At 38.7% G+C, this 13,593-nt stretch overlaps 1 protein-coding gene across 1 annotated transcript; it reads right to left on the bottom strand.

The window, feature by feature from the left end:
* Nucleotides 1–10,901: 10,901 nt before the first annotated feature.
* On the bottom strand, nucleotides 10,902–12,950 carry LOC120951331 (ATP-dependent RNA helicase abstrakt). Its single transcript, XM_040369992.2, has one exon. It carries the CDS (start codon nucleotides 12,845–12,847, stop codon nucleotides 11,006–11,008), a length of 1,842 nt encoding a protein of 613 aa, XP_040225926.2. The 5' UTR covers nucleotides 12,848–12,950; the 3' UTR covers nucleotides 10,902–11,005.
* Nucleotides 12,951–13,593: the final 643 nt, after the last annotated feature.

The raw sequence follows: 13,593 nt of genomic DNA, 5'->3' as shown, positions 1-13,593 counted from the left end.
CCAAATCTGACGAAGCCCTCTTAGCCGCGTTCGAGAGGAAGATGCTCAGAAGGATACTTGCCCCGTATGTGTGGAAGGACAATGGAGGAGCCGCTATAATGACGAGCTATACGAGATGTACGGCGACCTCACTGTCGTACAGCGTATTAAGCTCGCCAGGCTCCGGTGGGCTGGCCATGTTGTACGCATGGAAACGGACGACCCAGCCCGTAAAGTCTTTTTAGGCCGTCCACAAGGACAGAGGAGGCGTGGTAGGCCCAAATTGAGGTGGCAAGATGGCGTGGAGGCGTCCGCCATTAAGGCCGGGATAACGGACTGGCAGACGAAGGCGCGAGACCGTGAGCGGTTTCGGACACTCCTGAGGCAGGCCAAGACCGCAAAGCGGTTGTAGCGCCGGATAAGTAAGTAAGTAAGATAGGCGGAAGTTTACATCGGGGTGCCAGCCTTTTTCAAGGCTTTTGCTCGGGAGTTCTGCTCCCCTTTCTTAATACCGTCCACGAGACGGAGTAGGCCGTAGAAACCTACATTGACATTGTTCCTCGTACCAGATTTTTGTTTTCTTTATCATTTCTATTTTGTATCTTTCATACGCATCTACCAATCTTATTTTGTTTTCTGTTGTTGTATTTGAGATTGTTCCTTCTTTGGCTAATCTATCCGCACATTCGTTTCCATGTATTCCTACATGTGCGGGTATCCACCATATTCTTGCCTTTAATCTATTTCCTACTTCTATTATTGTTGGCACGATATCGACCTCGTGCGAGATCTGTCAGGCGAATGTTGACATATATCGAGCTATCTTGTTTATAGCTCGAATAAGTCGCAATAAATCCCTCAGATGGCGCTATACAGATACAGACAAGGACGAAAATACGAGACAGCTAGATCTCCAACATTAGGGCCAATTAGGAAATAGTTCATGTACGGTCAACTTAAGGGCAAACGAGGTCAAGGAGATCAGCTGATCGAGTAAAATGCCGCCATCGTAAAAGGGACAGTAGCAAACTAACAAAGAAAGAAGAAAGACTATTTTTTGAACTGTGCAGCGAAAACCCTATACGCGAGAGCCAGTTACAAGAAAGTCTGCAAAGCTACCGAAAATAAACGGATTGTTACCAGGCGTAACAACATTCAAAAAATACGTGCGAATATTTCTTTCGAAAACTACAATTCGTGCAAATAGTTATCGCGATGAATCAACGCGGGTTTAATTGTGGTGGCTGCGAGCGGCATATTACTGTGAATGATATGGTGCTGTGCAATAAGTGCAAAATGAGGTACCACCACGGATGTGTCGGCGTCACCACAGTGACAAAATACCGAGCGTTGTGTTGCGATTCGTGTGTGATAAAGGTGTCAAAGTGCGAAGCTAAGGAGACGGGTTACACAATGACCTCCCAGGAAGCGAACGCGAAGACGAGGAAGCCTGCAGATAGTTGCGACGGTGATAATAAGGCCAAAGAAGCAGTATCTAGCGAGGGCGAAACCTCGGCGAACAAGCTGTCCACAGGAGAAGAAGTGCCCATGATGATCCACGCTGCAAGGATGACACCTACCACGAACGCATCAAAAAGAGCGTCAACTAAAAGCACAATACAAGCTGCACTTACACGACTTGTAAAAGTGCAGCATCTAGAACGAGAAATGGCCTTGAAGAAGTTCGAACTCAAAATGGCCAATCTGAAGTTCGAGCAAGAAAAGATTCGGCTTCAATTCGAGTACGAACGAGAATCGATTCGATCTTCCGTGAAGAAAACATTCACAGAACAGACGAATTGCAAGCAGCTGCAGCAGCAGCAACAGCAACATCAACTGCAGCAACATCAGTCGCAGCAACGGCAGCCGCAACAACAGCAGCCGCAGCATCAGCAGCCGCAGCAGCATAAGCAACATCAGCAGCCGCAGCAGCATCAGCAGCCGTGTGATGTAGCTAGAAATGAAAGTGCATGCATCAAATCGGGAACTCCTTCGGCAGTGGCAGTCAGGGATGAAACAATCCTTCCTGAGCTTGATGCAGAGGAGCAGCGATCTTCCGAACCACATAACACCGCACTCCTGCACGATGCGTCGAGAATGTGGGTACCGAGAGAACCATTTGGTGTAGCGTCTGTCACACCTTTGCAACATGGACAACAAACCGTCAACACCCCCGACGTCGGATCAGCACCAGCTCTTCTGCTATCACAACTGGCACGATGCACCGGTGTAACGGGTAAAACAAAACCATCGGAAAGGAGCTGCACAGGAGGCGCGGCGAGGGGCGATTCGACTGTGAGGCGGACCAACTTGGCAATTTTGGCGTGCGGCAACAGCAGACAACACGAGTCTGCCAACACTCGTTCCGTCAAACAGCTAAGTTTGCCGCTTCAAGAACCGTACTTCATCGCATTAACCATTGACTTTACTCACTTTCAGGGACTGTCGACTCTACCGTTCCTGAAAGGGGAGTTGAGGTCAATGATCGGGACTCAACGCATCGATTCAGTGGCATCACTCGAGCTTCGCAGCACCGACAACCCTGCAACCGGGAGAAGCCGTTTGAGATTGATGAACCATGGTTTCGGCAGCCACGACGGGCCCACAACCGGTAGAGGCCGAACGCGACACATATTTCCCGGCGTACAACAAAACGGTGTAGCAGAGCTAAAAAATAACAATGCGCAAATTAGGAATCTGTACACACACGCACTCACCAGTATCGACACAGTTGAGGTTAAGTTACTACCATCCGCGTTGCGAAACAGGAATATAGGCCAAACAAATCTACGTCTTCGTGCCCCAAAACAAAACGGTAGGGCTAACGAGCCAGATAGCGTAAAATCATCAGAGTGCCAGCTACGGTTGAGTGAAAGATTGATTGAGGGAAGGCGCAGGCGTGACCGCTTAAAGTTTGTAGCGCAGAAAGTAAACAAACCGAACGAGATGAAACGCAATGATGAGCATTGGAAACGGCGAATAATCAGGCGACATATTGTGAAACCTTTTATCCCACACTTGAGTCGAGAAGCAGGAAATTGGTATATCGTGCTAATTATAAGCAAATCCTGCTTTTCTAAGGATTTACGGGGTGGGGTGTTGGCACGATATCGACCTCGTGCGAGATCTGTCAGGCGAATGTTGACATATATCGAGCTATCTTGTTTATAGCTCGAATAAGTCGCAATAAATCCCTCAGATGGCGCTATACAGATACAGACAAGGACGAAAATACGAGACAGCTAGATCTCCAACATTAGGGCCAATTAGGAAATAGTTCATGTACGGTCAACTTAAGGGCAAACGAGGTCAAGGAGATCAGCTGATCGAGTAAAATGCCGCCATCGTAAAAGGGACAGTAGCAAACTAACAAAGAAAGAAGAAAGACTATTTTTTGAACTGTGCAGCGAAAACCCTATACGCGAGAGCCAGTTACAAGAAAGTCTGCAAAGCTACCGAAAATAAACGGATTGTTACCAGGCGTAACAACAATTATATTATATATCGTTTCTTCAATTTCTTCCTAATCTTTGGCTTTTTTCAGGATGTTAAACTATAAACAGCTTGTTAAACTATCCGTGTATATTGTTGGTCTCTCCATCTTTAGTTCTTCTGCCATTTTCATAGCTATTTCAATTGCTGTCTGTTCTAGGCTTGCTATGCAAGCTTCGTTATATGCTTTTATGCTATGATACCAGTTTTCTTGTCCTTTCTGTATGTATATTCCTATTCCGTTTTTTTCTTGCTGTTTACTTCCATCTGTGAATATGTTGTTTCTTTTTTTCATTTGTTCATTTATGTTCTCTAATACTATTTGTTTTGTTACTTGGTTATTCCTATTTTTCTTCTCTTCTATCTTGTTTTTATGCTGGTATTTATGCTTACGTTATGTTCTATGTCGTTTATTTACTTATGGCTATGTTTTGTATGGTACTTCTGTTCTCTTGAAATAATTGTTGTTGTGCTGTTAATGTTTTCTTGTTTGTGTTATTTCGTGCTGCATTCAACAGTTGTTCTCTTATTATGGGGCTAACTGTGTAAGCTTTGGTCATTTCTTTGTTTGCTAAATATTTACACCTTATTTTTAGTGGGATTTCTGCATTTATGGCATGTAGTGAATTAATCGAGGTTGTTTTGGTACATCCTGATATTTTCCTTAGGGCCGTATTGGCTATAGTACTTATTTTCTTTCTGGTGTTGTTTTTTGCATTTTTTATAATCGATGATGCATTTTCAAGTATACTGCGGAATGTAGCTCTATTTATATTTCTTGCTTTATCTGTTCCTAATCCTCGATTTTTTCCACACAGCACTTTGAAGACATATAATCTGTCTCTTGCCTTATTTTGTATATCTTCAATGTGTTTTTTGAAGTTAAGTTGTTTGTCTATAGTTATTTCCAGATATTTGTATGCTGTTACGTTTTCTATTTCTATGTTATTTATTTTTAATCTGACTTTCTGTTTTGTTTTACCCGTTATTATCATTTTGGTTTTTTAATGTTCATTTCTAATTTTAGTTCGCTTATTGCTCTATGGAATTCTATTATACCTCTTTGGAGTGTTCTATTTAATTGTGTTATATTTTTATCTGCAGCCACTATAGCAAAATCATCCGCGTACTGTATTAGCCTAATCTTTGGTATTTTGTTTATCCTACTATGTATTTTTCTCGTATAAATATTAAATAATGTTGGGGACATCACGTCACCCTGTGGCAGTCCATCACTGACTAGTTCTTTGATTATTTTTTTATTACATTCTAATTCTATTGTCCTATTTTTTAAAAATTGACTAATCCAGGTTTTTATTTGGCTATTCATGTTTGTCTTGACGAGTTCTTCTGTCAGTATTTTTAGTTTTACGTTATTATATGCGTTTTTGACATCTGCAAAGATAATACCTATTTTTCTTTTTTGTTTTTTTCTTTTTTTGTATCCAGTTTAGCAAATAGTTTGCGCACATTTGGGTTGATTTATTTTTTCTGAAACCAAAAGATCTGTCTGGGAGTATTTTGTTTATCGCACAGTGTTTATTTTTTTTTTAGGACTGTCGAATTGCCTATTTTCATGATCGTATTGATTAATGATATGAATCTATAGTTTTCTATTTTTGTTTTGTCCCTGTTTGGTTTTTGTATGGCTATAGTTTTTATTCTTTTTAGCTCTGTTTTTATTTTCTCTTTTTCCCACATCTCGTTTATTTCGTCCCTTATAATTTTTGATGTTTCTGGGTTAATGTTTTTCAGCATTTCGTATGTTATTTTATCTACTCCGGGAGCTGATTTTTTCTTTTTGTTTAGAATTTTTTCCACTCTTCTTCGTCTATCAGTTTGTTTTCGTTTATAAATTCAGGTATCAATAAATTCAATATCTATTTTTTCATTTTTTCCATATGTTTTTCTTAGAAGTTCTCTCGCCGATTCTTCGTTGTTATGAATTATATTTTCTTCTCTTATAATTTCTTCCTTACCATCTAACTTTTTGACTAGCCTCCATAGTTCCTTTGTCGTGGTGTTTTTGTTTAATTTTTCTATTGATTTTTTGTAGAATTCTTTTTTACTTAATTTTATTTGTCTTTTTAGTACTGCTTCATTTTTTTGTACTCTATGGCATCTTTTATATTTTTTGTATTGTTGTATATTTATCTTGCTGTATTTCTGTTTTTAGTGCCGTTTTAATATCTTTATTCCACCACGACTTAGGCTCATAATCAACCTTAGTTATATTTTGTTTAATTATTGTTTCTATTTTTTTGTTATTTGGTTAATTGTTGATATCTTATCTATTTTAAGGTTTTGCAAGTTTTTAATTACTTTTCCCTTATTCAGTTGTGTTCTTTGTTGTTTCTTAGTCTTTTCTTTTATGCATGCTTTTATTATCCTGTGTTTGCTGCTTCCTATATGTTGTTCTATTATATTTTTTTCTATCCTAGTAAATAAATCTTGTGTGATTATGGTCAAATCAATTGAAGTGTCTCTCTTGTTTCTTCTGATATGCATGTGTTTTTTTTTCATTTTTTTTTAAATTAAAAAGTTTGTATAATCAAATTCTTCTATTAATTTAGTTCCTTTATTATCGATTTTTTTGTCTCCCCAAAATGTATGGTGACAGTTAAAATCTCCCATTATAACTGTTCATCTGTTGAATATTGAGTTGATTTGTTGTGTTACTTCTGTTATTTCTTGTAGAGTTGTTTTTGGGCTCATGTATATCGATATTATATTTATACTACTTACTATTAACTCTATTGCTACTATTTGTATGTTTTTATCCTATTTCGTATTTTTATTTGTTTAAATTTCATACCCTTTTTTATGATGATTGCGCTTCCGCCATATCCCTCTTCTCTATTTTCTGTAATAATATTATATCCTGTTATTTTTGTGTTATCTTTTTCTTTTATCCATGTTTCTTGGATGCATGCTATGTTGATTTTCTCCATTTTTATTATGTGTTCTATTTCATCTTTGTTTTTTCTATAGCTTTGTACGTTTGCTTGTAAGATATTTAAGTTATTCATTTAATTGATAATTTTTGGTTTTTTACTATTGTTTTTTTATATTGTTTTTTTTTTTTTGAGAAAAGGGATATCATATTATATTTTGTTTTTTTTTCGCTCTTTTTACATTTTTTTAATTTTTTTCTATTGTTTTTTTTTCATGTTGCAGTGGGATTTGTTCACCGTTTTCATTTTGTATTAAAATTTGTTCTAAGTCTAGTTGTGCCACGTCTATAGGCGTGTTCATTGATAGTCTAGTTTCACTGATGTGAATTGTTTTTTTCTGTATTGTTCGTGTTTTCTGTTTCTTCTGTTGTGTTATTTTCTTTTTGTGTGTTTTCTTGTGTTTTCTTTTCTGTTATATTTTGATTATTTTTGTTATTTTCTGTATGTGTTGTGTTTTGGGTCATTATTTTTTTTGAATATGTTTTTTTTTAATATTCTCTGTTTGGCTTCTATTTTTTGTTTTATCTGTTATTTTTGTTTTTTGGGCGTATGTTTGTCCGTTAGTGAATATTCTTGGAATACTCGGGCATTGTGATCTGCGTATTTTTCTTGCCTCTCCGTATGTTATTTGAGTTTACTGTTTTTATTTTTTGTATCTCCATCTCATCCACAAACACTGGACATTGTTTGTCAAGTGTATGGTGATCTCCTCCACAAGATACGCATTTCAGATTCTTGCACTCCTCAATGTGTACATTCTCACTACATTTGGCGCATACTTTTTCTCGTCTACACACTTTTTTGGTGTGTCCTATTTTTAGACATGTTCCACATCGCATTGGCTTTGGTATGTATAGTTCTACTTTTAACGGATTCCAACTTGTTTTCTATTAGCATTGTTTTCTCCAACTATCACATCAATTGTCTTTTTCACTAAGAATGGGTTTGCACGACTTAAGTCTTGTTTTTCCGCTTCTATCCCCAAAAATCTTTTTTCCGATTCGTGCACTTCACTTATTTTCCTCAATTGGGTCCCTTTTTTTATTTTCCTTCTAGGTTCCTCTGCGGATCCTATTTGGAAATCTACTCCTAATCCACTATAGTAATTTGAGAGGGAAATTCCCCCTCCGGGGTCGTTGACCCCCATCGTTTCGGTAATTCGTATGCTTAGTGTCCTTTTTCACTTATTTCTTCGATTTATTTCGTCCAATTCACAAAAATATCACTCCACGTGTTTCTATCTTTTGTGCTTTTGGGTTCACTGTCCTTGTAAACGGTCTGCTCAAAATGGCACGTGTGGTTCATTCAATATGCAATTGGTTTGTGTGTAACCATCCTTGAATCGTAGATATAAACGTCTTTAAATGCTTGACAGTTGTTATTATTATTATTTATTTATTAATCTTCAACGGGCCCTATGGCCTAATAAAGATGTAACAGTTCATTTAAAAAAAAAAAACATAACAAAACATGATTTGCAGCGCAATTCACTGCGGCCATGGCAAAAGCCGGAGACGTTCCTTGAAGCACTGAGTTGAGATGTCGAAGTCGAAGCAATCCGAGACAGTGTTGAAGACAGCCGACATGCGGAACATAGGGTCAGACCGACCAGCGCTGAAACGGGGTTGAGCGAGCCGTAGAGTTTCTCTAGACCTAAGTGTTCGGGATGGTGCATAGATATCGACTCGATGCAACAAAGGCGATGAGTCGATAGAGCCATTTAGCAATCCAGCGATGAAAGGACCCTGTGCATTGCGTCATCTAACCGAAAGAGGTTCAAGGCCTAGAAGACGGCACCGCGCAGCATACGGAGGAAGATTATTGCGATCTTGCCAGGGAAGTAGGCGTAGGGCATATCGCGTGAGTTTACGTTGAATCGCCTCAAGTCGAGCCATTGAAGAAGCGGTAGTTGGGCTCCAGACTACGCACGAATATTCCAGAACCGAACGAACGATACAGTTGTAGACAGCTTTGATGCACATGGGGTTGGGTTGTATCTCATGATTCTCATTCTCTCATGAGCGTCGAACGGATTTCGTCGTTCAAAGCCGGTACTCGCCCCGATTGTTTGCGTGGCAGCCTTTGACACTTTGACAAGAGCCACCTCGTACCGATGTCATGCATTAAAAAGCTTTAAAGTTTTTCCAAGTTCGGTACGCTGTCTTAACAAGCCTTCAAGTTCCATCATGATCCCTACACATAGTGAGAATCAGCCGCAAAGTTCCAAAGAGTACCGTGTGCTTGTTAAAAAGCGCCATAGTTCCGCAAAGTACTTCTTATCTCTTAATCAGCCACAAAGTACGACATCGGAACGAGTTTTCGTTTTACAGCCTCAAAAAAGCTGTGGAGTTCGAGCTGGCTTTTTGGGATCTTTGGAAATGTGTGTGTGTAACCGTCCGAATAGACATACAGCGACAACGTCGCGCGCGACGACGTCGCGCGCGAAAAAAAGTACAGTCAGTCCAAAAAGTATTCGTCTAGCTGAATATTTTGCAGAAAAAGGCGAATTATGGCCGCAAAAGGCATGAGGTGGTAAAAGTAATCATGGAGTTTGATAAAGGGACCATCAATACACACGTACTGCTAAAAATAAGCATTAAAATAGTGCAATAACAACTAAATTATTTTAAAAAACTAAAAAAGTCATTTGATTGGTGCGCAAAAAGTATTCGTCTATCTGACTTTTGGCGTAATATGCGTATGAAAACAAAGGTTATGGAATCAAAATATGTCCTGATCTTGTTTCTTATTGCATTTATGACTATTGGTGACTACTTGCACAACGCAAGAACTCATTTGAACCATTAAAATGGCGTATTTTTGATCCACTCATCCTACAAGACTTGTTCCAATTATTCTCTGGTAGAAATATTGCATTTACGAACTACGTGGCCAAGTTCCATTGACAAATTGGCAACATATATCATATTTAGAGCCTACTAAATCATTTTCATTAGTTTGGTTTCAGCTGGTTTGGTGTTTCGGGCAAATGACAATGCTCTGTATGTTCTCCAGCTCGACTGTTCGTGAACCATGTGATACATTTTAAGTAAAATTTCTCAGAACACGGACTAAAAGTACTTAAAAACTGCATGAATATGTTTCCCCATCTCGTCTCCAATCAATTTGAATCATTTTTCTAGCTCACCTTTCCTCACTGAGTTCTAGTATCATGACATCATGGTGCTACCGTTACACGAGATTTTGCTGCTGCATCTTAGTAGACTGTTTTCGCTATGGTAGACGTCGGCCGTATGACCTTGGCGATTTAAACGTGTTTTAATATATTAGTATAGCCTAATTTGAAATGATTTTTTGAATTATTTGATGCTCATTACCAGATTTGGCTACTTTCTGTGTATGGTATTATTCAAACTAAACATGTTTGTAACAACTCACTCATTCAAGCTTTTACATGACCAGCTACGATGAAATGCAGCAAGACCCATCACCCAAATGTGACCCATCTCTTTTCCTGATCGTATTGGCCATCACAAAATGCACTGATTCCTTGGAATTTTTTTTATTTTTTGGACAATAAACCGCTTCTTTCGTTAGATTAACCGTCAAGGACGGCTGCTGATATGGCAGTTTGTCACACAATTAGTGTCAGAAAAATGGCCAAATTCTGATCAAATGAAGGAACGAGGCCTCCACATTTTATAACCTTCAAAAATGGGTAGGATAGGTTTAAGGATTATAGAATGCATAGGATTAAGATACGATTTTCGCCATCATGCTCCATTAATTTAACTCCCCTGCCTTTAGTGCCTCTCTGACCGCTTGAAGTGCAATTGAAACAACAGAAATGCATTAATTTAGAAGGAAGTCATCAGCAGATTGATAATAATAAATTTAATTCACGTCTACGTAGTGTTTGTCCAGCGCAAATAATTAAAAACCTAGATGGACGAATACTTTTTGCGCGCCCATCAAACGACTTTTTTTAGTTTTTTATGTATTTTGATTGCTATTGCACTATTTAAATGCTTATTTTTTAACAAAACGTGTGTATTGATGGTCTCTTTATCAAACCTCATCATTACTTTTATCGCCCTATACGTATTGCGGCCATAATTTGCCTTTTTCTGTGAAATATTCAGCTAGACGAATACTTTTTGGACTGACTGTAGCTCAATTTTGCAAACAGAGCTACTCGTCGCGCGCGACAATTTTGCTTCATCCGAAATAATCGAATTATCTAGTTTTTTTACAAGCCAGATTAATGCCAAACACAAACAATTAGATTTGAACACATTTCAACCTATTTTTGTGTGTTTTCAAATATAAAACAAGTTGGTTGACTAAGTCAAATGAGCTATTTTGATCTACACAAAGTGAAATTTAGAGCTATTTTTCGTCGCGCGCGACGTTGTCGCTGTATGTCTAACTGAACGGTTACTTTTACCTTAATATTGTGATATTTGTGTTCATCAACGTGTCATAGGTCAAAACATAAAAGATATTACAATTACCTTTGTGATTTTATGGAACAAAACAGTCTTCTTTATTTATCAAACTTAATCATAAATGCTGTAGATAAGATAGTGCATCTGCAGTGCTACTGTACTGAAACTACATTAATAATCAGCAGCAGTGTTCGATAAATAATCTCTGCGTCCAATATTAGAAGCTTGTTTGCTTTGCACGGCTTCAAGTTTAGGACATTCCGTGATGCGGTGACCTAAACCACCACAATAACTACAGCCATCACCGAGATCTGCGTATTTCTCTGTTTCCGAGCATAGTTCACCCAAGAACGGAGGAACTTTTTGTTGAGCTTCAATCAAAAGATGTTTCAAATCCAATAGTACAAACTGCTCTGTCACCTTATTGATAAATGTTGTCGCTAAACCTTTTGATCCAGATCGACCAGTACGACCAATTCGATGTACGTAGTTTTCGATATCGTCTGGCATATCATAATTAATTACATGCTGCACATCCGGAAAATCCAAACCTTTAGATGCGACGTCAGTGGCAACTAGCACGTCCTTCTCTTGATTTCTAAATGACTCGACCGACCGATATCGCTCTTCTTGATCTTTTCCTCCGTGGATAGCTACTGCTTCTACCCCTTTAAGTAATAAATATTCATGAATTGCGTCGACATCTTGCTTTTTCTCAGCAAATATCAGTACTGGAGGTGGTGTTTTCTGCAAACACTCTAACAAATACACAACTTTTGCCTCCTGCTTTACGTATTCCACGTCTTGAGTTACGTTCATTGAAGCGGCACCCGCACGTCCAACGTTGATTGTAACTGGTTTTACTAAAGCAGATTTAGCAAAATTTTGAATCTTTTTTGGCATGGTTGCCGAGAATAAAAGAGTTTGTCGTTGTCCCTTAAAATAGGAAAATATTGTGCGGACGTCTTCCTCAAAACCCATGTCAATCATTCGATCAGCTTCATCCATGCACAGGTAACGGCATACATCTAGAGTTACCAATTTTTTATCCAACATATCCATTAGTCGACCCGGCGTGGCAACCATGATGTGTGCCCCTTGCTGAATGATTGCAATGGCGTCATTTACAGGGACTCCGCCAATTGCGAGAACAGTGCGAATTTCTGGCATACCAGCTTCCTGAAGATGGCGACAATAGTACTGAATTATGTCATGTGTTTGTTTCGCTAGCTCCCGAGAAGGACAAATGATCAATCCGTACGGCCCTTCACGTTTAATGAATGGTAGCCGTAATTCTTGCTCTAAACAGAACATAATGATTGGTAAAACAAAAACCAACGTTTTACCCGAGCCAGTAAATGCGATCCCGATCAAGTCTCGTCCAGCCAGAACTGCAGGTATACCTTGCACTTGAATAGGAGAAGGTTTCTTTATGTTTCTTTTCGCCAAGGCTGCTAACACGGCTTTTGGGAGCTTCATTTCACGAAACGTACGCAGTGGCGGTGGTACATTTTCTCCTTCCGTCAGTATACGGAGCTTTTCGCGAATTTTCTCGTGACGGGATTCCGGTTTGGATAAGATATATCTTGGAGGCGTCCAGCTGGTTTTGATAGGATCTTCATACTGTATTCCCTTGGCCAACTCAGCAACACCCATGAGTGCTTTCTTTTCAGCGACACTTTCGAGGATTTTCTCCTCCTCTTTCAATTGTTTTTCTACTGCGCTAATTTTCTTAGCTTCTGCTATCTTTTTAAGTTCAGTGTGTTGATCCAACAAGCTGATATTAAATTTTCTTCCCCATGACTCTTCTGTGCTTTCTTCCTCGTGCTCATTTTCACTGGATGATTTTCCAACCGTAGATGCTTCGGCAGTCAATTGAACGATACGACCCAACTTGAGCAGCTGTTGTTTTTTTCGTTCTTTTACTGACACATAAGGAACAAACGAATTGTCTTCCTCATCTTCGCTCTTTTGAGAATCTCTTCTATATCTTTTGACACGCGGACTAGACATCTTTATAGAAAATGAATTCGAATTTGTAAAACTATTCAATACCCCTTTTTGATTTGTCAACAAACTTGCTGTCTCAAGTTTCCTATTTACATATCTTATTGACATCAATAGGCGCAAGGCCACGGGAGTGACAAAATGCTGAATAAAAATCAAAACGTGAGCTTTTGTCAAAATGTCGGAACCTGAAGCAGCCAGGAAAAAAAGTTGACAAAAAGCGTCAAAATTTGACGTTCGCGAAAAAGCGTAAACAAACAGCTATTTGGCGCAGTTGTGACCCAGTCCTATGATAATAGTGCTAAAATGCATGTTTCTATTTGATTTATTTACCTATTTAGCACTTGTTAAACAAAATATCGATGATTTTCAGAGGTTTGAGCTTTTTGTCGTTCTTGTGTGTAGGCCACGAGAAAGGTATTTTTTGCAATTGAAAGGCAGTTTTGTCAAAGTTGAAGCTTTTTTTCAACATTTTGTCAGCTCCGTGGCTACCAGCCAAATAAATCCTTCAATAAAAGTTTCCCCCCAGTCAGGCAACCTTCTGTTAATTTACCCATTCGAGCAGTTTTGTGTCTGTCATAACAGTAATTTTAGAGCAATTTAGCGGTACGAAGTGTTGTCGTTTGTTGTCAGTGAAAAGATGTAAATTAGAACAAAAAGAGTATTGTTTTAATGATTTTTTAGTGGAAGAAGACATCGGCGGCGTGTTTCAAACTGTTAAATGTAAAAAACAGCCGAGAAATTGCATTTAT

This window comes from Anopheles coluzzii, chromosome 2 (genome assembly GCF_943734685.1).
Source record: "Anopheles coluzzii chromosome 2, AcolN3, whole genome shotgun sequence".
Lineage (NCBI taxonomy): Eukaryota > Metazoa > Arthropoda > Insecta > Diptera > Culicidae > Anopheles > Anopheles coluzzii.
This window is presented reverse-complemented; position numbering and strand designations above follow the sequence as displayed.